The sequence below is a fragment of the Zonotrichia leucophrys genome, chromosome 4 (assembly GCF_028769735.1).
Source record: "Zonotrichia leucophrys gambelii isolate GWCS_2022_RI chromosome 4, RI_Zleu_2.0, whole genome shotgun sequence".
Classification (NCBI taxonomy): Eukaryota; Metazoa; Chordata; class Aves; order Passeriformes; family Passerellidae; genus Zonotrichia; species Zonotrichia leucophrys.
Window position 1 is genome coordinate 42,862,805 of NC_088173.1, and position 23,481 is coordinate 42,886,285.

General features: G+C 46.8%; 1 protein-coding gene across 10 annotated transcripts in view; it reads left to right on the forward strand.

Moving 5' to 3' along the window:
- RUFY3 (RUN and FYVE domain containing 3) overlaps positions 1-23,481 on the forward strand; it is a 31,135-nt gene that overhangs the window by 1,783 nt on the left and 5,871 nt on the right. For 3 of the 10 annotated variants that reach the window (XM_064711377.1, XM_064711372.1, XM_064711375.1), the window contains exons 2-13: positions 11,382-11,435; positions 14,834-15,007; positions 15,709-15,826; positions 17,300-17,401; positions 17,508-17,631; positions 17,834-17,895; positions 17,981-18,046; positions 18,150-18,219; positions 19,135-19,227; positions 19,670-19,750; positions 20,155-20,322; positions 21,043-21,140. In XM_064711377.1, the coding sequence (XP_064567447.1) occupies positions 11,382-11,435; positions 14,834-15,007; positions 15,709-15,826; positions 17,300-17,401; positions 17,508-17,631; positions 17,834-17,895; positions 17,981-18,046; positions 18,150-18,219; positions 19,135-19,227; positions 19,670-19,750; positions 20,155-20,322; positions 21,043-21,140 (1,210 nt within the window). Of the gene's footprint in view, positions 1-3,548; positions 4,387-11,381; positions 11,436-14,833; positions 15,008-15,708; positions 15,827-17,299; positions 17,402-17,507; positions 17,632-17,833; positions 17,896-17,980; positions 18,047-18,149; positions 18,220-19,134; positions 19,228-19,669; positions 19,751-20,154; positions 20,323-21,042; positions 21,141-21,485; positions 23,462-23,481 lie in introns of those variants that run through there. The other 7 variants (XM_064711378.1, XM_064711373.1, XM_064711382.1 and 4 more) reach the window with 6 other exon arrangements.

Consider the following 23,481-nt stretch of genomic DNA (forward strand, 5'->3'; position numbering starts at 1 on the left):
CATATAAAAGTTCCCTTGTTTTTGTGAGCCATGGAGGTGGAGCTGCGTGTGCAGTATTGGGTGTCACAGCTTGCTCAGGGGCTGACTGATGCAGTGTCTGGAGGGAGCAGGAATCAGCATGTATTTGCATGGTGTCTTGAACTCTGTCTTCTGGGGCAAACTCTGTCAGTAAATTCAGTAAATCACTTTTTCCCACCATTTCTTTTTTTCTTGCTGTGTTTTTTTTTTCTTTCCAGTTCTCACATTTCTAAGAGCATCTTTCATTTGTTCCCACAGAGCAGCAGGAGCAATTCTGTTGCAAAGTGTTACAGGGAGGCAGTGGCCACTACACCAAAAAGTATTTCACAATATTTTGGAGGTTTGTTTCAAGTCTTTTTTTTTCCCTGTTACAACTCAATCCTTGAACTATTCTGTTGTATTCTTACCTGATTCCAAACATCAGGTGAAGGCCAGAGCTGCTTATGGAAGGAGACTGCAAAAGCTCTTCATGGCAGCAGCACCTGCTTACTTGTTACAGGTGGCTTCAGACAGAAGGAACAAGGTGATGTACTTAAACATGCTGACCTGCAGCAAAACCTTAGAACAAAATAAAAGCAACTTGATTAGGCTGTCCTTAAAAAAACCCTAAACCAAACCCCAGACCTTTGCTTGTTCTCACTGAAAGCCTGCTCAATACCATGACACTTGAAGTAGACTTTTCCTTCCCTTTTCTTCACTTATGAGAGTTACTTTAATCCCTAAATAATATCTCTGTGTTTCACAGTAGGTAAAGAAAAATTTGTCACATCTTAATTAAAAAATTGTTACTGGTTTTTGGATTGTTAAACCTCCTTTTGCCCATTCCTGTTTGAGCTTGTAGGGTTGGGAGTAGCTGGTATTTGAGCTAATGTGCATATCTGTCCTGGCAAAAGAGTCAGAAGCAGACTTTGCTGTGTAGATGCTGTGTTGCTAATTTTATCTTTTTAGATTACATTCCATGTCAGAGATGGCTTTGTCCTTCTTGCTTTGCAATCTCTATGCAGTGAGGGGGAAATCTTTCTCCTAATGATGGAAGCACGGGTTGCTCCTGTGCAGGCCCTGAAAATAGAAATGCACCCAAAGATGCTCCCTGGAGTCCTGAGGGTGCTTCGGCAATTTGTTTGGGTTTCTTTGTGTAGATTATTCTAATTCATTCGGCTTTGAAACTCCAAGTACTTTGTGGTACAGCTGACCTCCCAAATACTGGTGGCTGAGGGAGTGCTTGGTGTTCAGGTAATTGGTCTGAAAATTCCAATGCAGTCAGTGTGTGATTATTTAATCTTAAAAATGTTTTGGCAGCTCCCTGCTGTGTTTTGCAATCTAGCCAAAGCCTTTAAGGGCTTGTGCCAAAGTGTAGCTCACAGGAGGGTTTGTAGGACCAGTCAAGGCTGCCTGACTGGTTTGAGATGGAGAAAGTGGTTCATCCTGAAGAACCTCCTCTACATTTATCTGTGATTGGGGTTTCCCTGTGTCCATGACCATCCTGGAACCCTGATGGAGCCTTATCAGGTACCCTTGAGTTGCCTGGTAGCTTTATGAAAGGTTTTATGGGAGCATTACATTTGATACTTTTCTTTTGCTTCTTCATGAGATGGTTTGTTGCTTTTAAACACTTTAGGGCGCAGGATGGGGATAGGGAAAAGCTTGTCTTATGGTTTTCAGGTGGTGATAAAAAGATAAAAAGTCATAAGTTAAACACCTCCTGTTTGGGGGTTTTTTTGGGGGGTTGTTTTTGGTCTTTGGAAATAAGTCAAAGTTAAGGAACATTTTCCTAGTACTTTAAATATCTCTGTGGAGTACTTGCAGCAGGATCATTGCATAAAGGAGCCTGAAAATAGAACTTCCCTTCAGCTGGAAGGCAATTACTGGCTTCTGTTCTTTCAGTGTGTTAAAAGCAAACCAGTGGAAGATGAATGGTTCCTGATTTTTTAGCAGACCTTCCCTGTGATCCTGATGTGCAGGGCACTTGCCTGTGCTGAGTTCAGCTGAACACCCGTGTTGTGAAATGGGAGCTGCAGGGTTACACCCAGTGCTTTGGTATTTCTAATTGCTTTGAAAACGAAGAAATTAAACTCTCTGTAGTGAGATGTGTTGGATAATAACGTGAGCAATAGCTTGTGGTGCTTTGTTGATTCTAAAGGGTTTGTTTAGACCCTGTCCAAGGGTTAGCCAGGGCCAGCAGCTGTTGTGTAGCAGTTGGTACATGGCCCTGCCACTGTGTTGAGAATTTGGGGTGGTGCGATGTGGATGCTGCAGCTAGAGGCTGTGACTGCTGAAAGGGTATATAAATATAGGAGTTAAGATGCTGTCAGCACGCTTTATGAACTCTGTTCTGTTGGGGAGAAGAAACAATAGTAATTCTTGTTTTCTGTGTGATAATTGCCCTTTGCGTCGCCGGCAGAACAGGCTGCCTGGTGCTTGCTTGGGTTTGGCCTAATGGGGAAAGAGCTGCTGAGTCAAAATGCGCTGCACTGAGCGGGAAGTTTTCACCAAAAGTAACTGCTTCCTCTTGCCAGTCAAAAATAGCAGCACTTAATCCTCTTGCCCAGTTTTATGTACATGATGGTGCCATTTTCTCCTGACAGCTGTCTGCATTGGCATGCTGAATTCTGTATCCAGCATTCTGTTTTGGCATTTCACATCCCCAAGAAACATGTGCTTCCCTCTGAGTATTTGTTAGGGGAACAAAAAGCAGGGAGAGTAATCAAGGTCCGGTACATTGGGCATGTGTTACCAATATATTGTTCTGGTGCCAGCCTTCTCCAAGGCTGACTGTCTGTCCATTTCAGATGGGTGTTACACATCTGCTCTCCCCAAATACATTGGAGCCACACAGGAATGAAGTCGGATAAGCTCATTTATTAGTGCCTGATAGAGTTGTTGAAGTGGGTGGTGACACTAGCAACTTTGGGAACGAGAAGCCTGTGTGGTGACTTGGGACCTCCTGTCCCCCAGCACCAGGACCCTGTGGGTTGGGGATGCAGGTGAGGTTCAGCCAGTCAGGAAGGGACAGGGAATGTGGTGGTGTTATTATAAAATACTATCATTATATTATTGTTGAGAGCCTGGAAGCCTGTTTCTCTTCCTGCTGAGTAATAATATTTCTTTGTCAGCCTCACCTGAGCAGCACAATTTTCAGGGGAGATTTTTAAAGTATAAGATTGGGTCATGGTATTGGTGGTGTTCTCTTTTATTGTCCTCTCATGTGCACATGCCCTGCTTAAAAGAGCTTCATCCTCAGTCACTGGAGCGCTTAGAGCCAGATCATTTTTTCCTTCCTGTTACCCTAAGACAATAAATCCATCCTAACATTTTTTGTACGTGGGAAATTCTAGCTCCAAGGTGCCCCCGAGAAGATGGCACAGCGAATAAAAACCAAACTGCGCCTTGCACACCTCCCGTGAAAACAAAGATGCCGATTGAATTCCTGTAGTGGCATGCAGGGATGTGAGCGGAATACAAATGTGCCTTTGTATTGCTGGCGCTGCTCCTTTGTATTCCGGGGGCGAGGGATGGGGGTGCGGCGGTGCTGCGCTCGCTCCCCAGCGGGCTGGCAGAGCCCGGCCAGGAGCTGCTGTGCCCAGGAGCGCCTGACTGCCGGCCCCGCATCAGCAGCGTCTCGGCAGCATCCTGGGAATCGCAGGCAATCACATGAGCCTGGATTTCCAGCTCTGTTCATTAGTCAGCCATTTTGGTCGCCACCCTGCTCCCTCCGCACAGCCAATCCCGGCGGCACTCGCTGCCGGGCTGCGCCGGGAGACGGGAGCAGCGCTCGCCGCTCAGCCACCGGGACACTGCCTCTCCGCTCGTCCTTTGTTTTTTTTCTGGGGTTATCACCAGAGGAAGACACTGTTCTTTGATTCTGCTGCCTCTTTATTTTTTCCTTTTTATTTTTTACTTGTTTTTCCCTGCTGCCGCTGGTGGAGAAGCCAGGTTTTTGTGGATGCTGAGGATCAATAGCCTCTAGCAATAGCTGGAGACGACGGCAGTCGGTGGAAAGGAGGGAGGCAGAGCTAAGCGGGAAGGAGCAGCGTTTTTACCTTGCTTGATCTATGAAAAGGCCAGAGCAGCCTCTGTGATCCTGAGCAATCTGTCCTTTAATCGCAAGGTATTTCTGATTTTCTTCTTCAGAAAGCTTTTGTTTTTAGTCCTCATTTTGCCCCCGTTGTTGTTGTACCAGCTGAGTCATCATGTCTGCTCTGACGCCTCAAAGCGACATGCCAACCCCCACCACAGACAAGATCACTCAGGCTGCCATGGAGACCATCTATCTTTGCAAATTCCGCGTGTCCATGGATGGAGAGTGGCTGTGCTTGCGCGAACTGGATGACATCTCGCTGACACCCGACCCCGAGCCTACCCACGAAGGTACGGTCCGGCTGTGCCCCGGGAGCCCCGGGCCGGCTTTGTTCCGGCGCTGCACCGCTTGGGAGGGGGCGTCTCCGGGACCGCACGTTCGTGTCCTGCCTGCGGAGCCTGGACAGCCGTGGGCACAGCAGAGAGCCAGACTGCTGCTTCAGATTGCCCTCCGAATTTGTAACCCAGCCCTTTAAGGCAGATTGGTGATGCATTCTCTTTTTAGCTGTATCAGGTTTGTGTATCTCAAGAAGGAAGAAAACCGTGGTGTGTGCTCGGTGAGACCGTTTAATCATGATTTTGCCCTTAACCCGGGGCTGATAGCTGTGTTAGTGAGCAGCCGGCTGGTACGGGGGGACCGCAGCGTGTGCCCGGTCGTGGGGAGTTTTTGGAAAGCCCCAGCGATTACGCAGCGGTGCCCATTGTCAGGTGACGATGCCATCACAGTGCCCCAGCTCGCCTCTGATTAGCGTGCTGCTGTTCGGAATGGCTTGGAAGCCTGAAACGTGGGGATGTAGCACATCTTGCTTTCCCCTGGAAAAAGGATTTTGGGTTGATAAACAGTTTAATAGGAGGACAAGGATTGAATGCACTGAGGACTAAAAGCATGACAGGACATCTGTGCAGTGCTCTGCCAATAAAAAAATGGGGAAGAAGGAGAGGTGATGAGTTTCTGCAGATGCTGAGGTTCTGAGTGCCCTTACTGGATGCACCTTTTGGTTTTAGAGCAAGGAGACCCCAGCTTCTCATGCTTGACCCTTTTCCAGTAACTCCTGAAATGCCACTCCACCAAGCAGTCTGGCTTGGTCCGTTTGATGCTGCCTAGTTAAGTCAGTAGTGTCTTATATTGTCTTGCTGAATAAGGCAAGTGAAATTGTGGTGGGGATTTAAGCTTTAAAATAAATTTCCAAGGGATAATTTCATTTCCATTTGACAGCTACTTTCAGTGACAGTAGCCCTTGGGTTTGGATTTGGCTTGCCAAGTACTTAGTCACACAGCGGGATACCAGACAGAAGTTTCAAAGGGAGAAATTTAGCATTCCCTCTGAAGCATATCCCAGGGCTTCAGGGAGGTGAGTACTGGGTGAGCAGGAATTCAGTTGTCTTCCAATTCCCATGTTCTTGTGTGTTACACTGAGACCTTCCTTGGTCTCACTCCTGTGTTTTTCAAGGTGTAATTATACATATACATATGTATATGTACAAGGTGTAATTATACATATACAAATACAGTCAAGTATCAAAAATAAACGCAAAAGAGCAGCACTGTAACAACCTTCCTGGTAAATGAAGGTTGCTGGTTGGCTGTTTGGGAGTGTATTTGGTTCCAAGCTGTATTTTGAACAGAGAAGGTCAGGAAGAGCGTTGACAATAGGAAAGCTGACACAGCTGTATCCTGGTGTTTGGTCTGGTGCTCCTGCATCAGCACTGCTGCTGTGTCTGCAGGGTGTGCACAGGTCAGGGGGACAGCAGCGTGGGCTTGTGTCCCTGGGAGTGTCTCCAAAAACAAAACTGATGTGCAAAGGTAGGCATTATGAAGAAGGAAAAAACAAGCTGTGGAATTCTTCCAGAGGCATAACAAAGAGGGACAGTTTTCTCCTTAGAAATCAAGAGATGTGAAATATATGTTGCACTAAGTACCAAATCAAACAGCTTGTTGGATTAAGATTTGAAGCCTTCCATTTGCTGTCCCTCAGCTCTTGCTGCTTCTGGAGAGTTTTGTCCCTGGCCTCTCTTCACCCTGTGATCTGCTGTGCCCCAGCCCTCGAGCAGCCATCCTGCCTTCAGTCACAGCAATTCCAGTCTGCACAGAGCTGCAGCTTGAGAACAGCTAAGCAAAACTTTTCTTCAAATTAAAAACAAGCAGCAGGTACTGAGTTGCTTGCAACTGGGTATGTTCCATATTACCTGTAGCATGGCCACTCAATTTAACAATAAAAGCAATTAATACGCTTTTTCAGTTGATTGAAACAATTCTGTGTGTATATGAAAATAAGCAGATTCTGCTGCTTACTGTAAAGCTGCTTGGATTAGAGAAAGAACTAATTTTTTTTAAACAGGCTGTGTTCTTAATAAGACTCTCAGAACCTTACTGTCCTCTGCAGGCCCCTCAGAATTAAATGTGACATTGGTGGTTGTTAACTTTGTTTGTTTGCAGTGCATGTGACGGTCTTGGAGGCAGCTTTAGGGATGGAGGTAAAAACCACCTGGACTGTAATTCTGTTTAATGTTGAACAGTGTGTGTATGGATGGCATTGAACACTGCTGTCAGCTGTGGGGAGAAGTTCCACAAAATGGCCTTTTTTTAGGCTGTTTAACTGGATGTTAAATTTTTATCTTGAATAATCATGAGGAGCTTCACAATAAGGGCTGTGGAAATTTTTGTCCTCATGAGATCACCTTGTAGTAGCATCCAGAAGGAATACATGTGCTAACTTGAGAGAACTTTGAGGAATTACAGTATTCCTGTCTTTATTAATCCTCCTCTATTTGCACTAAGAGCAGAAATTAGAATTAGAATTTATAATATGTGAAGATGAAATTATCTTTTCTATAGGGCAGAAGCTAGCGTCAGATTTTTTCTTCTTTTTTGACCAGTAATTTAAAAGTTTTAGTTTCTGGCATGTCCTTGTGTAGAATGCCCTGACAAGGAGTTACAGACATCTTCAGGAAAAGCAAATGTTCTTCTTAAAACCTCCTGCCCATTAATCTGTTGCACTGATTACTGAATCATCAGTCAGATTTTACCTTTTTTCTCCATTTTCTATCCAAGTGTTTTTCGTACCTCAAAATGATGTAGGGAAGCAGCATAACCTTACTGATAATGCTTTTGTTGTGCAAACTGGCAACAGTTAACCTGGGTTTAGGGTTTCTCCAGTAGTGTGGAATAGGAACAGTAAAGTCATGGGAGAGGTGGGATTTTTCAGTCCCTTGGGCCTTTCCCATTAGAAAATAAATCTGAATTGTACTGGGAGTGGAAAGGTCCTTTCAGATGCGGACAAAAACCCACATGAGATGACTATATTTGCAAAAAGCCTCTTAAAACGCATCTGGTGATAGAAACCCCTAAATAGATGAGAAGTTTGAAGGAGCTGGAGACGTGATTTAACAGAAGAAATGTGAAGTCAGTAAATGCAAGTTAGATGAATTACAGCGTGTTTGTGGTTATAAGTCTTGGGAGTAGCAGTTAGGTCATGTAATCCAGACTTCAATGCAGAAATTACTCTTAAGAGTTATTTTCTTTGCTCTTTTAAGCTGTGTCAGTCTAACTGAAGTCAGCTGGGGAGCTTGGGGCAGGATTCTATCCCTCAGAGGTGGCGAGTCACAAGTGCTGCAGGGAAACCACTTGGGTGTCAGCTGAACTGGGAAGTGAAAGATGGGGAAAAAAACCCCAAGAGTTTGGGCTTTTATTTTCTTGGTGTAAACTGTCAAGGACTAACATAGGGTGAGAAATTTCCCATAGCAGTTAGTCATGTGTTTCCCTCTGAAAACAGGCTGGTTGTGCAGAAACATTCCATACAGCTGCACACAGCAGCAACATAGAGAAATCAGGTGATTATTTGATGGCAATCATGTGGGGATGGGAGTAAGGGTGGAATTAAGCTGTGACTTCATGTGATGCACATGGCTGTTTGTTTGTCCCATAGGTGTAATGGAGAGTGGGCTGGGAATTTCCAAATTGTCTGTACTTCTTTATTTCTTTCTGATTTCTGGCAGATCTTAGACTGCTCTTTTCTTCTGTAGGCAAGGCTTTCTGTGTATATGTGTTTATTTAGAGATGGAATGTTTATGCAGGGGGTTTTAAAAGAAATGGGTTTTTGTCCTGAGTAGATGGTTCCTGGCATTCCAGGCTGCAGGCAGCCGGTGACTTCCCCGATTTTGGGCTTGCAGGGTGTTAAGAGTATGATGCTGAAACCCTTTGCAGATCCCTTTTCTTTGTTAACAATTAGTGATCCATCATGTTGGCAAACCTAACCTGAAAGAATTAGTTCTGTACCTCCCGTAACATGAACAGCATCTACCTAATTTTCTCCCTTGGCCTCTTTATTTGCTATTCAACATATTCCTAAGGTAAAGAATATCAGAATGCAATTCAAGTGTAGTAATGCTACCAGAGGTCCCCCTTTCATAACAAAGGAATATTTCTCCAGATTTGGGCCAAGGCTTTCCCAGCAGCAGGGCTGACTGGGCAGCTTCACTCAGGACTTTCTGTATCAAGTTCAGTTTTCATTTCCCAAAACTGATGCCTTGGGGTTTTTTAGGTTATTTTACTGTTGGCTCAGTCTCTCCCCATGAGTTTGTTTAAAATTTCTGTACTTAAAAATAATTTTAGAAGTCCTGACCTATTGAAAAGTGTGTGACCTTTTTTCCTGATGGAACAAACTCTTCCCTGTGAGGGTGGTAAGGCCCTGGCACAGGTTTCCCAGAGAAGCTGTGGCTGCCTCATCCCAGGAAGCATCCAAGGCCAGGTTGGGGCTTAGAGCAACCTGGAATAGGGGAAGGTGTCCCTGTCCATGCAGGGGACAGAGGCAGGGGGCGTTGAATGGGATGGATGTCAAAGTCCCTTCCAACCTAAGGCAGTTTGTGATTCTGTAATTTTATTTAATCTGTCTTTGGAGGAACTTGATATCCAGAGGCTGTGTGTGAGATGATGTTCATTAGTTCAGAATGGCTTAGACTCCCAGCTCTGTTTTAGCCCAATAACTTCAGCCCTTAAAAACCAAGTAAATGTTGAGCAGCAGTGTGAAATAATTTTGATGCTGTTCCATTCTCCCAGGATTTACTTGTAAAAGCTTTCTTTGGCTTGGGAAAGTATTGCCTCTCCTTCAGTGAGATACTGCTGCTGTGTCAGCCAAGAGAGTGACTGCAAACCCCTCTGTTGTCCAAATAACAGATGAGATTTTTGTGATTAATGTATTAGAGACAAGTTCTCCAGTCCCTTCCTGAAGAACTGGCTTGAGTGTTCATTCCAATGGGATATTCAGTTCCATAATACTAATCTTCCCAGGAATCTGGTTGGAATGAGTTAATTGTGTTATGGAGACTTAACAGCCTTGATTATCCTGTTATCTAAACTTCCTACATAGTGAATTAAATACTTTCCATCATAATCAAAAGTACTGAGTTTTTCACACCCCCAAAAGACCATGGAAACTATAGAATTTTAGGTCTTTGTTGTTCTGTGGGAAGATGTTTTTCCTCCCCCACTGTTGCTTGGTGGAATTTCCAGACAAGTGGGAAAATACACAAGGTGAAAGAGATGAACTCTATGCAAAGTGCAGCTAGATGCATGTAGAATGAATGAAAATAGGAAAGAAAGTGCTAATTAAGTGTGTGCTTTTGCCTCTAAACCTATGCAAATGCCATAGTACCAGTTTAAATTAATGCAGTTCCTGCTAGGAGGAAGACAGGCTTATGGCTTGTAGGGATAGAAGAGAAGAAAATATTTGTGACTCCTCTAGATATTTCTCTGGGAGCTTTACGTGGGTTACTTGCTAAGGGTTAAAAGTAAATGAGAAAGATGAAATTAAGCCTGTCAATTGTCTCAGTGCCTGTTACCCAGGTACTGATAAATCTGGTTTTGATTGTATGTTCTTCCCTGTAGAAGACTTCCCTGTTGTATGTTGTATGTTCTTCCCTGTTTTGGGTTAAGAAAAAAATCCAACCTCCCAATTTTAGATAAAAGACCTTGCAGTGGTGGTGTGTGGCTTCCCTTACTGGGTGCAGGGAGGGATTCCGGGATGATCAACATATGGATCTGAGTGCCGGGGTCCCTGGAAGCGTCAGGGACTGGTGCACTGCAGTGAGATTCAGTCTCCCGGCCCTTGGGAAGCTGCAGCACCTGTCATGAGAGACCAGAAGCCATCACTGTGGCACGTGGGGGAGAGATCACCCGGGCTTTGGCTTTAGACACCAGGGCTGTGCTCCAGGGACGGCGCTTGTTGCTCCTGCAGCAGCGCTCATCCCCAGGACGGCGCTGGGGCTCGGTCTCCGTGGCGCGGTGTGAGGCTGCGGGGCCCGCCGGGCAGCGCCGTGCGGCACACGGGGCTCGGCTCTGGGCTCGGCTCCGGCGCTGGGGCTCCCGGGGCAGGAGGCGGGCGCTGTGTGGGAGGGAGGAGGGCCGGGCAGCCTCTGAACTTTGCTCAGATCGCCGGCACAGCTGGCTAGGGAAGGGGCCGGAGTTCTGCCGGGCTTTGGACGTTGTGCCGACGGCGGGTTAGCGCTGGGGAGCGCGGGTGCGTAAGTAGGGAGCCAACAGTGTCCAGGGTCCGGGGCTTTGTCTGGCTCGGCTCGCTGAGTTTGGAGCAGGGACTTGGTGGGCGTGCTGATACCAGTTCTCCTTGTCCTGACTGCTCCTCTCCCAGGAGACCTCCCTGGCCCCGCCAAGGAGAGAGGTGCTCCCCTGACTGAGTCCTTGGGGATCGTCATCAGCCTGGGACCCACGTAGTAGGGCTCGGCTGGGTCACCTCTGCGGGATCTGGCATTTGGGGCGAGGGTCATAACAGAGTTTAGGCTCTGCTGAACCTCTAAAATGACCTCAGTGTGTGTTTTCCCTGAACGTGCCTGCTTTCCACGTGTGGCTGTGTCCCTGCCAGCAGCTCCTCTTGCGGCTGGATGTGAGGAAATTGAAGGAAAAGCTGACATTGCATAAGTATCACAAGTTTAGTGCTTTTATCTTATAAATAAAGTAATGCTTTTGTTGCTTTTCTTTTTAGGATGTGCTTTACAAAAATTTTGCTTGTGTTAATGCAGAAACAAAACTTCTGCAGCTTTTCTGAAGCCTGCCCTGGTCTGACTCTGGGAGAAAAATGCTTTGCTGTATGCTTTGTGCAAACTAATGAACCTTTTTGACTTGCAGATCTCTTGCCACTATGAATTAAGTCTTGTATGATGCAAATCTCCCTTTCAGTTATGCTTTTCTTACACCTTGATTTTGAATCTTTCCTTTAGATCACGGCTTGCATGACGTTTTTCTTTCTTTTCCTTTCCTTTTGCTGTTTGCAAAGACTCTTGGGAGGATTTGACAGATGTGGTGGAGCAATTGCGCGATGATTCCGAAGGTGCGTTCCACACCCACATCTCACAGCTCTTGTTTGTGCTAATCCTTGGCTTCTGCACTATTATTTTGAGCCTGAGTGCAAAATGCAGTTAGCTTCCCTTTCCAGTGCCAGTAGCTGTGGCTTTCCTGCATTACCTTGGTGTTGCTTAAATAAATGTGTGCGGGTTTTTTTGCTATTTTGACCTGAAGTGGAGGTAGAAGAAGTAGATCAACAAGGGCTGTTTGCCTTCTCCTAAATGCTTTCAGAGGCAGTAACTTCCTGAGCCTGGCAGAAGCATGGCTTAAAAGGTTGCAGCAACATATGGAAGCTGAATTAAAAAAAATATTTCAGAAATGACTCTGAAGCTTTAGGTTTTCTGCAGTATTTCTGTCTAGATTCTTCAGATTTTCTGGCAGTATTTGCCAAGGCTTGGCAAAAATTATTCTAAAACTTGCATTGCTAATTTTTTTAAAACTTGTAAAGTACTAAATGACAAACTTATTTATAGCACTTTTTCCTTGGTTTTTAAGAAACTGTGCAAATATGAAATAGTTGAATTCTCAATGTAGCAAGTGGTTAATCAGATTGATACTTTGATGATTAAATACAGCTGCTCCTGCAAGGGTTTCAGGTGTTTGCAGCACAAAAGGCTGATGTTGTCATGCACTGAGCACACTGGTCCTTGCTGTCATCTTCCACCGTGGTGCCTTTAACTGCTCTGCTGGTTCTGTGCCCGGTGCTGCCCACAGCCAGTGTCTTCCTCTCCTGGCACAGCAGCCCGTGCTGCTTCCCAGAGAAGGGCATTTTCCAAGGTGGCCTTTTAGGAAAAAAGAGGGGCTTGAGACTTCTTTTTTTTTCATAGAATATCGTACAAGTTGTTTTGCATTTATTTTGTCGGGTGAGAGGTGTTTCTCTGCCACACGGAAGCAGCCGTGTTAAATTTACCTTAAGTTGTTGTTCCTGATGTAAGATGGAGAAAAGTGATGAAATGCCAGTGAATTGGCATTGCTTGCTGTGGGTTTGTTCACTTCTCCAGTGTCTCATCGTTCCCTGCTGTTGATCCAAGTTTTAGCTTCATTTTAGTTGCTTCTTCCTTCTTTTAGAGTAAGTATGAGGAGTGATAAAAATTTATTGTCACCAAATGAGAAGTACCAAGACCAGTCACAGCTTAACCCTTTGAGATCCTGTATTGCATTGACTCTTTCTTGACTTTCAGGTTCCTGGGTTCAGATTGTACCATTTAAACAAATTACAGGATTCTCGAATGCTTTTGGAAACATCTTCATGGAAGCAGCTGGTTAGAAAAGATGTCTGTTCTGTAGAAGCTGCAATATTTAAATAACAAAATGTCCTAAGAGGACATTCCTTTGTTTGAAACCCAAACCCTGTGGAAAGCCAAGCTCAAGGGCTGGGGATTTACTTTAAGGTTTATGATGTGGGCTGTGTAGGAAAGGCCAGGCAAAGGTTTTGCAGTTAGAGGCAGAAGGAAGTTGGAGAAGGTACCAGCTCAGATGGAGCACACCAGGATCGCGCTTGTCCCAGCTCAAAGGCAGCCTGACAGTTTTACCATGTACAAGTCAGTCTTGCCTGCCTACCCTGCCTTCTTTAAAGCTGTGCGTGAGGCAGTACATAGAGCAAGAGTATCAGTTACTTAGCATTTAATTTTTGGAACAAACCTTAGGGATTTTATCCAGTTTCACACTATATGAACTAACTGGTTTTCAAGATGGGAATCTTGGATAAACTGCATGTGCAGAGCACAATTGCTCAGAGCAGACTAAGGAAGCAGAAACCTTGGATTAGTGTGATATGGTGAAAATACTTTTCTATTGAAATTAGCCAATAACCACGGCCAAAGGAGCATTTTCTTTGGTGCTCTCTTGTACAGTTCCTCTAATTTTGTGTTAGGGATGGCTTTCCCTCCAAAGCAGAGTCACTGTGGATAACTTGCTACCCAGCAGAGCAGCAGCCTTGGCCAGTGAGGAAATGCAATGAGAGAGGATGAGGAGGAGGTCTCTGTGTTGGCAGTCCTGTGCCTGACTCATTCCTGAGTCTCCATTCCCAGTGATGGTGACTGTTAGCTACACTGCAGGGCAGAAAAAAGATTGGAAATCCAGAGCAGCTCACGAGCTCAGGGTACTCCAGGGCATCCAGACCCATCACCTTCAGGCAGCAATAGTCCTGACAGGCAGTGAGAACACCTCACAAAGTTCAATCTTTCTGCAGTCCAGTGCTGCTCTGAGTGTTGCACTCCTGAATGAGTCCTTGGAAGTTCTCTAAACTTATGGAAATCAGTTTAGAGAAGGAGACTTCTTTAAATGTGGTGCTGCTTCCCTGTGAAGAAGGGGAATAAGAGAGGTGCTGTCCTGAGCTGCTTTTGGAGGGCTGAACAAATGAGCTGTGCTCTTAGGTTTGGATGCTGACACTGCCCTGGCTCTTCCCCCTGACTGTGCTGGGTTTTCCCAGCCCACAGGGAGGTGCACTCCGGTGTGGGTGTGTTAGTGGGCTCTTGGCGCTCTCTCTGGCTGGTGGATGCTGACAGGTGCCTCTTGCGTAGATCTGTAGTCTGAGGTGTCCTCAGGTCAGGTCTCTGCTGCCAGGAGTAGTTAATTAACTCGAGGTGGCAGCTTGGTTCAAGGGTCCCTGGCTGTTGGCAGCAGCCCTGGATAAGCAGGGGATTTTCAGGGATGAAACTGCCTGCACCCGAGAACTGGAGCTTAAAACTTGGGTGTGAGTAGCAGGCCTAAAGGTCTGGATGTTTATAATGTGGAAGAGAAAGAATATAATCCTGGGACATCTGTGAATTTGGGGGTTTAGTGTGACCCGTCAGGAGCCATGAAGATCAGCTCCTCACTGGTGAAAACCAGTGGCAGTGTTAAAACCAAGAGAGGAAAGTGGGAATTGGCTCCACGTTACATCTAAGCTTAAAAAAATAGTCTTGAGGAAGAGAGATACAAGTTGGGATAGAGGACACATGTTGCTGGATTAAGTGTGAGAGGGTCCAGTGTGATCCTTAGATGGAAGAGCAAAGCACAGGTGGAGGATTCTTACTGGTTTGTAGCTGGGGATGTGAGTTGGAACAAGTGATGGTCAGAGACACGTTGTCAAGGTGCCAAGCACAGGATGAACACCAGGCTCCAAATGTGTCTTTTGTGAAGGTAGGGAAGTGCTGTAGTTATTTGAAGTATTAAGGCACCCTCAGTATGATACATTGTCTATTGCCATGCCACTGTGGCTTTGGCCCTAAACTGCTAGTTGGTGTTGATTTTTCTCTACAAAAGGCCTGCAGAGTGCCTCCTGGGAAACTCACTGCCCCAAAAATGCCTTCAAAGCTGAGGAAAAGCAAGAGCAAGGTGGGGTGTTGAGTGTAATAAAGGCAGCTGTTGTTGCTCAGCAGCAGTTTCCCTGCTTTGTTGCAGACCCCAATTACCTCATGGCCAACGAGCGCATGAACCTGATGAACATGGCCAAGCTGAGCATCAAGGGGCTGATCGAGTCCGCACTGAACCTGGGCCGCACGCTGGACTCGGACTACGCCCCCCTGCAGCAGTTCTTCGTGGTCATGGAGCACTGCCTCAAGCACGGCCTCAAAGGTACAGCCTGGGCACAGCCCGCCCTGGGGAGCAACAGAGTGGGTGAGCAACAGGGCTCTGCAGCCTCCACGGGACACTGGAGAGGCTGGCACGGTCACTGCTGCCACCACAGTGCACTGGGCAGGCCAGAGCAAGGCACAGAGCCTGCTGGAGGGGAGGCTGAGCTGTGACAGGTGCTTGCCGTGTTGAAAACAGCAGTTCAGCTGTCCCAGGTGTAAGTCAGTGATCAGGGACTCAACTGGCTTTTGGCAAGATTGTGACTCCCTTTCCTGCGCTTCCTTGTGCTCTAGCAGTGCATCCCCTTGCTGGAAGAGGAACTGCAACCCCAGAGCTCCTTTCTCAACAGCCCTCTCTAAAGAGAGGGTTTCGGCTGTGTGCAGCTCATGGCTGAAGCTGATTTTAAAGCAGGGCATGTGCTTGACTCTGAAATCCAAAGTCACAGCTCAAATGGCCAAGTATGGACTGGCCTTCAGGTGCTGTCCTTGTGTCCTTGTAGATGGAGATGGGAAGCTGAAGGGTGTGGGAAATGGTGGGTCCTTCCCATCCAAACCATCCTGAGATTCCATAATACCAAGTGCCTGTCCAGCAGCAGCCCCAGAGGAACCATTCTGGCAAGATTTGGCTGATTTGTTCACTTGTTTGAAAATGTGTTCTATCAGCACAGGTCTAACTGGATCATTTTTATTTCTTTTTGTTTTCAGCCAAAAAGACTTTTCTTGGGCAAAATAAGTCATTTTGGGGACCTCTAGAATTAGTAGAAAAACTTGTTCCTGAGGCTGCAGAGATTACAGCAAGTGTTAAGGATCTTCCAGGGCTCAAGTAAGTACACTTGTTTATTGCACGAGTACATAATATGGGTTTATTGTGAGAGGGATCCTGAAAAAGAGAAGGAAGGGCAAACAGAACCTTCAGGAATGCATCTGCCACTTTCTGCAGGTAAAAATGGATCATTGCTCTCTTACTCTCCATCAAGGATCTGCAGCAGGAGAGCACAGGATATATTCTCACTCTCTTAGGAGCGTGGCAACTTATGGGCAGCAGTGCATTTACTGCTTGTGCCTCAGGCCTGGGAACATCCTTTATTGAGCATTTATGAAGTCAGACTCAAGAGGAGGGGAATTAACAGAAAGGTTATAACAGTTTAAATAGTTTTGAGGCTGATGTAAGCAATTCTTCTTGTAAATAACTTCAGGTATAGTGTATGTGAGAGGAAAGCTCAATCCTCAAGAGGATTGTAGTTTGTATTCAAGAGGGGAAGCAAGAAGCCACAGCAAGCATATATTACTTGTAAAAGTTTCATAGGAATTTCAGACATCACATTCAGGCTTGCCTATTTCATGGTAAGAGAAACTGTAAGAAGCTTTTAGCCTGGAATAGAAAAAATGGGTAAGGAAGCTTTTGTATGAGGATCAGGACTAAGGATGGAGTCATCTTTGCTGAAAGAATAGTTGGATAAATTCAAAAAATTACTTTGGGTTAGTATTTAGTCATGTTCACACAGACAGGTGCTTTTCCTGGAGGTGTGTGCAGGACTCCTGCAGCAGCTGACAGGATCAGTGAAGTGCCAGAGCTCCTGGTACCTCTTCCTGTTGTAGAGCTTTGCAATAGGAAATGAATGGAAGCAAAGAACAGTTTAGGGTGCATTTCTAAATCTTGTGCTCACAGTGACCCTCGGGAAGTGCCAGGTCCTGTTAGTGAGTCAGGGGTGGGCAGTGCTGGCCGTGGCTTCCTTGGGCTGCTGCTTGTGCCAGGTGAGCTCAGACATCCAGGTCAGCCTTAGAGCCATGTGCTCCCTGTGGCTGGGAGAAAAGAGAGCAAGGACTGGCACTCGAGCCCATGGCATCCTGTGAGGGCATTCAGGGGCAAAGCACCTGAGGAGAGCAGAACTGAGTTGGTGTTTCTGAGCTGCCTGGCCACATTCCCATCCAGCTCCACCCACCCCAAGGAGTGGTGTTGGGCAGCTGTGCTGGTCTGTGCATGTTCCTGTCACTAAGACAGAACTGGTTGTGACTCAGAAGGTGATGAGCTGAAGCAGCTGATCTGTCTGGCAGCATCCAGCAGGGATAAAGCCAGGGAAGTCTTTTTAGTATGGCAAGAAAAACATCATGAGTTAAGAGACAGTGACAGCTTAATTGGTCTGCACCTATTTGTGTTTACATACCTTGTATTTCTCTGCACCGGTGCCAGCTCTGTCTTGGAAGTGCAGGAGCTTGAGGTAGGGTAGGGCTGTGAGAGCTGTTGGTGCCTGTGCCTTGCAGGGTGTCTGGAAGGGTTTGTGTGTGGCCTTTGCAGGACACCTGTGGGCAGAGGAAGAGCTTGGCTTCGCCTGGCTCTGATGCAGAAGAAACTTTCAGAGTACATGAAAGCCTTGATTAACAGAAAGGATCTTCTCAGGTGAGTGCTGGACTCTTTCTCAGTTAGGTTCACTTCTGCTCTCCTGTAAGATCTGGATCATCTTTCCCATCTCACTGCTGTGTATCTCCTTCCCTACATCCCACAGTGAATTTTATGAGCCCAATGCACTGATGATGGAGGAGGAAGGTGCCATCATTGCTGGCCTCCTCGTAGGGCTGAATGTCATCGATGCCAACTTCTGCATGAAGGGAGAGGACCTGGACTCCCAGGTACTGGGTGTTCACTTAATGGGTTTGTTCTGCTCATTTAAAATGAAAAAATCATTAATTTTGCATAGCTTACTGATGTAATGAGCCCTTGCTGAAGTACAGCAGGTGCTGATGTCGTAACTCTGACCTTCCACACCTGGCAACAGTGCGTTGGCTTTAGAAACCAAGTGTTTAATGCAAAATGCAAATTTTCCTTCTCCAGGTCGGAGTTATTGATTTCTCCATGTATTTGAAAGATGGGAACAGCACGAAAGGCAGTGAAGGGTAGGTGCACACACAGTTGTCTTCATGCTCCCCTCTTGGGAATGTGTGTTCAGGTGTTCCAGGCTGCCCTGTTTCTTTTTTCCAGAGATGGCCAGATAACTGCTATTTTGGACCAGAAGAACTATGTTGAAGAGCTCAACAGACATCTAAGGTAGCACATTTTTTCTTGGCTCTTTATTATCTTTGTAGAACAAAAGGCAAAACAGCATTTTTAAAAATGAAAGAATTACTGTAGGATTTTTTCTCTTCAACAGTGCTACAGTAAATAACCTGCAGGCCAAGGTGGATGCCTTGGAGAAATCCAACACAAAGCTGACAGAGGAGGTAAGTGTCATGAAAAACCACCAGGTGCTTTGGCCTTTGGGAGTTAGACATTAACCAGGGAGGAGGGATTCCTTTCAGATGTCTGGTGTACAGAATGAGGAGTGTTAAACGATGGAACTGGAATAGCTGACCTGCCAAGGAATTTCACTGGCTCTCATTACTGAGCACAAGCTGGAAAATCAACTGTATGTTTATGTAAATTTGCAAAAAGTAAAGGAAAAAACTGTCATTATAAGTGAGGTGTCCAGGGTGACCATCAGAAACAGCGGGTACATGAGGCATAGGTGCAGTCTGTGTTTTAACATGCATCTGCAGCTCATTACTGATGGCATAAATGTCATTTAAATGTTTTGGGGTGAGTTCCCTGGCATATGGGTGGCAGGAGGTCTTACCTGGCACAGTGAGTGCCTTTTGGTGTGGTACCAGGAGGTGAATTGCAGTGGTGCCTGCAGTGGTTTTGGGGTTTGGTAATGAAGCTTCCAAGAGAAGTTGCAGCATGTGCAGAGCAGGCTGTGGTGACAGTGCCTGCCTGTGTCACACATCACAGCCCTGTGTATTGGGCCTGAGCTCTGCCAAGGACTCACACTCCCATCCAGAAGCTGTGTTTTGGTTTGTCACAGGACAGCATGGCTGATGCCTTGGAATGTCTCTGAGCTGCTCCTGTGTGTGAGTTCCAAAGCCAGAAGGGGTTTCTGAAGTTCCTTTTGCCTTTGACCAAACACTTACATTAATCTGTTGCTCTGCAGTGCTGTCATCCCTGGGAATTCCTCTGGGCCAGGTGTCTCGTCCCTAAGGATGCTGTGTGCTGCTCATCCTCTGTTTCCAGCCAAATCTTCCTCATCTGCTGGGGTCAGGAGAGAAAAAAAACAAGCCAAGTGTGTTTTTTGTGCATTAACTATTGTGTTCTGTTCCCAGCTTGCAGTTGCCAACAACAGGATCATTACACTGCAGGAAGAGATGGAGCGGGTTAAGGAGGAAAGCTCCTACATCCTGGAGTCCAGCCGGAAGGTTGGTGTGTGTGTGTGTGGCTGTGTTTGTGTGTGATGGCTGAGCCCTGGGGCAGGCCCAGCCTGAATGCCTGGTTTGGAACAGAGTTCGTTTCCTTGCCTGTCTCAGACAAACCCCCCAGGGGATTAGGGGAATGGCAGGTGGGCCCTGTGCAGAGGGAACAGATGGGCCCTGCCACAGGGAGTCCTGCCTGCCCATAGGGATGGAGCAGGGAGCGTGTGTGGAGCCGGGAGCTCCCACAGCTTACAGCTCACTGGGCAAGGCGTCAGGGGAGGGAGGGAGACTTACTGTGTGGGGGGACAGGCAAATCAGGAAATCGGAGTTGTGCTGGTTTGTCCTGAATTATTGCAGAATTCCAAGTGTTGGGGAGAAGCCAGTAATGAGGTCAAGTGAGGGCTGGCAGTACCCAATAATACCAAGTGAACTGTGTCTGTTACCTCAGGCCACCAAGGACAGAAGTGCTGACGGGCAGGCACTGACTGAGGCGCGGAAGCAGCTCAAGGAGGAGACTCAGCTGCGCCTGGTGAGGACTGGGGGGCTCGGGGCTCTCCCCACAGGGCTGCGGATGGTCACGGCCCTGCTGAGCTCTTGTTCAATACATGCGTGGGGAGAAAAATGCCTGGCCTGACGGTATTAAGGAAATAATTTCTGCTTTGGGAAATAAAATCTTTCCTTAGACCCCTCCATCCTAAAGACAGGCCCATGCAGAATTCCCTGACTCTCTGCTAGCCATGCTGCACACCTGGCTGTAATACTGGCCTGAAAACTGGGGAGTTATTCTCCTTAAGGCACGTGTCCGACGTGTGACTCTGAAGCTGTGGCAGCAGCACGCTTGTGGGTAGGGACTGCGTAGGCAGAAGGGAAGGGTGGATACCCCTGCGTCATGAGGGCAGCTCCTGGAGATGCTGAGGGCTCCTTGTGTTCCAGGATGTAGAGAAGGAGCTGGAGGCACAGATCGGGATGCGGCAGGAGATGGAGCTGGCCATGAAGATGCTGGAGAAGGATGTCTGTGAAAAGCAGGATGCACTGGTGGCACTCAGGCAGCAGCTGGACGATCTCAGGGCTCTAAAGCATGAACTGTCTTTCAAGCTGCAGGTAGGGAGCTGTGGAAATGCGGGGAATTCCAGGTGGAAGTGAGAGCTGCTGTGTATTTATTCCTCCTGCCTGTTGGAGAGGTACTGGGTGTGTAAGGGTCACAGGCTGTGCAGTGCACTCCTGTCTTTCTGTGAGAACATGGGAACATGGTGGAGGGTAAAGGTGAAGACAGTTTCTTCTGAACAAAAATCCATCATGGTCCAGAAATTTGTGTGAGAGACAGGGAAAGCATTTTGGGTGGTTTTGTGGTGTGAATAGAGCCGTGGGAGCTTGTGTTCCAGCAGAGTCTGGTGTGCAGGGCCCCTGGTGTGACTCGTGGGGTGACAAGCAGACTCCAAACAGCAACCCAATGCTCAGAATACATCCCAAAATCAACTTGCCAGCTGGAAAGAGTTGCTTCTGCTCTCCTTGAGCCAATGGCTTTGTTCAAAGCAGCTGAATTATATTAAGATACTGGGTATTGGCAGGCACTGCATCATGCATTTTCCATATGCAGGAAGCTTTATGGATGGTGGCATTGCCCTGTTGCAGGGTCCAGATGGAGCCTGCACCTCTACGGCAAGACATTTGTCCTTGCAATACTGACCTGGCATTTGATTTTCCAGCACTTTTTACTGCCTCTTTACCTTTTGCCCTGTTGTTTTGTGTGCCAAATGATTGATGGGGGTTTATCTGGGATTAACAACTCCTTACACCAACTCCCACTGCTCCTTTTCCCAGAGTTCAGACATGGGAGTGAAACAGAAGACTGAATTAAACAGCCGCTTGGAAGAAAAAACAAATCAGATGGCTGCCACCATCAAACAGCTGGAACAAAGGTAAGACAGGAAACCTGAGCCAGGATCCACTGGTATGTCCTTTAGTGTAGTGTCCCATGGATCCAGAATGGGCCAGGGGAGAGTCCCAGTGCTCTGCTAGACAGAGCTGCCTGAGGGGAGCAGTGGGAGTAAGCACCTCTGGGACCTGGTTAATGAGCAGTGCATTGCACTCCATTGGGTGCTCTCATTTCAGGGTTTCTGTAGACAGGGTGATTTTCTTTAAAACAAGTTTGTGTTTGAAAATATTTCCTGATACCTACTCATCTAATTCATGTGTTCTTTTTCTCTTGCTGTTCCTATTTTTTTCTGTTTTCTCATCATCCTCATTCTGACTTACTTATACAGTGAAAAGGATTTGGTGAAACAGGCAAAAACCTTAAATAGTGCAGCAAACAAACTGATCCAGAAGCATCATTAGACATTTTTATGTCTGGCCACCTCACAGCTCTGACATCAGAACTCATTTATGAGGAGAGAACTTGAGAATTGCTAAAAGCAACTGTTCAAATGTTAATTGTCACCCAAAGTTGATTTGGAATTTGCTGAGTTTTTAAAATCAGTGAGTTTTTCTGCCAAGATGTAGTCAGGTATAAGGATCCCCAGCCCTGCCATTTACCAGTACCAAGGAGCTGGCCCGAGAGCGCCCCAGGAGTGGCCGAGGTGGCCGTGCCCGGCCGCTGCCGTCACCGCCTGTGGCAGCACGGGGCCGTGGCCAGCTCGGGACAGTCAGCTCCTTCTCTGTATTGCCCTTTTGTGAAGTAGATGAGAAATGCATCCCTGGAAGTTGTTGACAGTAGTTGTGTGCGTGCCCCAAGCCATTCCCTGTTCTCTTCTGTTCCGTGGGTTCAGCCCCGAGTCCGAGCAGAGCAGGCGCGACGCTGGCCCGGCACCGGGAACACCGGCCCTCCCGTAACCAGCCTGCCTGGATTCTGCCTTAGGGACCTGGGGGGAGGGTGGGGACTTATCCTTATTCCTTTCAACTTCATGTGTCCAGAATTAGTAGCTATAGGTGTCTTAGAGTAACATGATAGAGTGGTAAGTTCAGTGGAAACCTCCTTCTCTTTGCATTGCTTCTACCTCTGCCAGGAATCCCTCCAGATGAACCCTGTGGTCCTTCCTGACCAAAGGAAGTGGAGGAGAGGTGTTTTGGGAGGTCTCTCCCCTTCCCAGAAAGGGAAGTTACCAGTTTTCTAAAAAATAATCTGATCTTTGTTTAAAGGAAGCAAAAACACATTCAAAAAAAGGAGAAGGAACCCAGTGTGCAGCAGTGGGGAGTGGAGATGGAAATTTGGTCCTTGCAGTTTACTTGTCCAAGTAGTTGGTGGCTGAAGAGTTGCCTTTTACACTTGTTGCATTTTCTTGTGAGTTTGCTTTGCTCAAAACAAATGGAATTTGCTAATGGAACAAGAGCTAAAGCTTAGAAATGCCTCTTAATAGGAAAAATAATTGTCAGTTTAAAACCCAGGTGCAAAATCTGAAGTAACTGTAGCCTGAACTATTATAAACTAACATTCTCTGATCACTGAAGTTCCTGTGCTGGCCTCTGGCAGGTTTTAGGTTTGTAAGTGCTCCTCAAGGTATTTTCTCTTTTGGAAGGTTGGATTTGGGGAGTTTCTGTGTCGAGTAAGGGTTTTTTGCTGTGGTGAGATGCCTGTAGTGGTTCTTTGGTGCCAGTCCTCCCTCTGACCTGTGGGACAGTGCTCCTGGGGGCTGTGGCTGGCAAATGTGACAAGCCCTTGTTCTCCAGGCTCCCAGCACAGCCCTGCTGGGAACTTCCCTGCTATGCCCAAGCTGCATGCTTGAACCTATAAACTCACCCCTCAGTAACCTGCTACTAGAAACTCATCCTAACTCCCTGCAGAACCAGTAATCCTAAGGGAAAGGTGGAAGCTTTGATCAAGGAGTGTCAACAGCTGGTTAGGGTGGGAAGCCCCTGCCCCTTGGCACAGTTCTGCTGTAGGAACAGGGGGTTGGATGGTGAGATCTGTGCTGCAGTCAGACAGATTTAAGGATCTGGCTGCTTCTGATGTCAGGCCCCAAGTGGCAATGTGGTGGTGTACTGATGCTTGGGGCTTGAGCCCAAGTGTCCATCCATGGGACAGACCAGGAATATGCACTAATTCTCAGTAGAGTAGCTACTACCTATGTTCCAAGTTCCAGTTACCTGTGCAAAGCCAAAATGTAACGTACATTAAACTCCAATTGGACTTAAAATTCTGTGTACTTGAGGTTTGCTTCGAATCTGGATAAAAGTGATGTTTTCTGTTTCTCATCTAATGGCTGTAAACTGTAGTGATAGAATAAAAACTATTTGAAAATGAGAGCTTCTGCCTGGTTCACC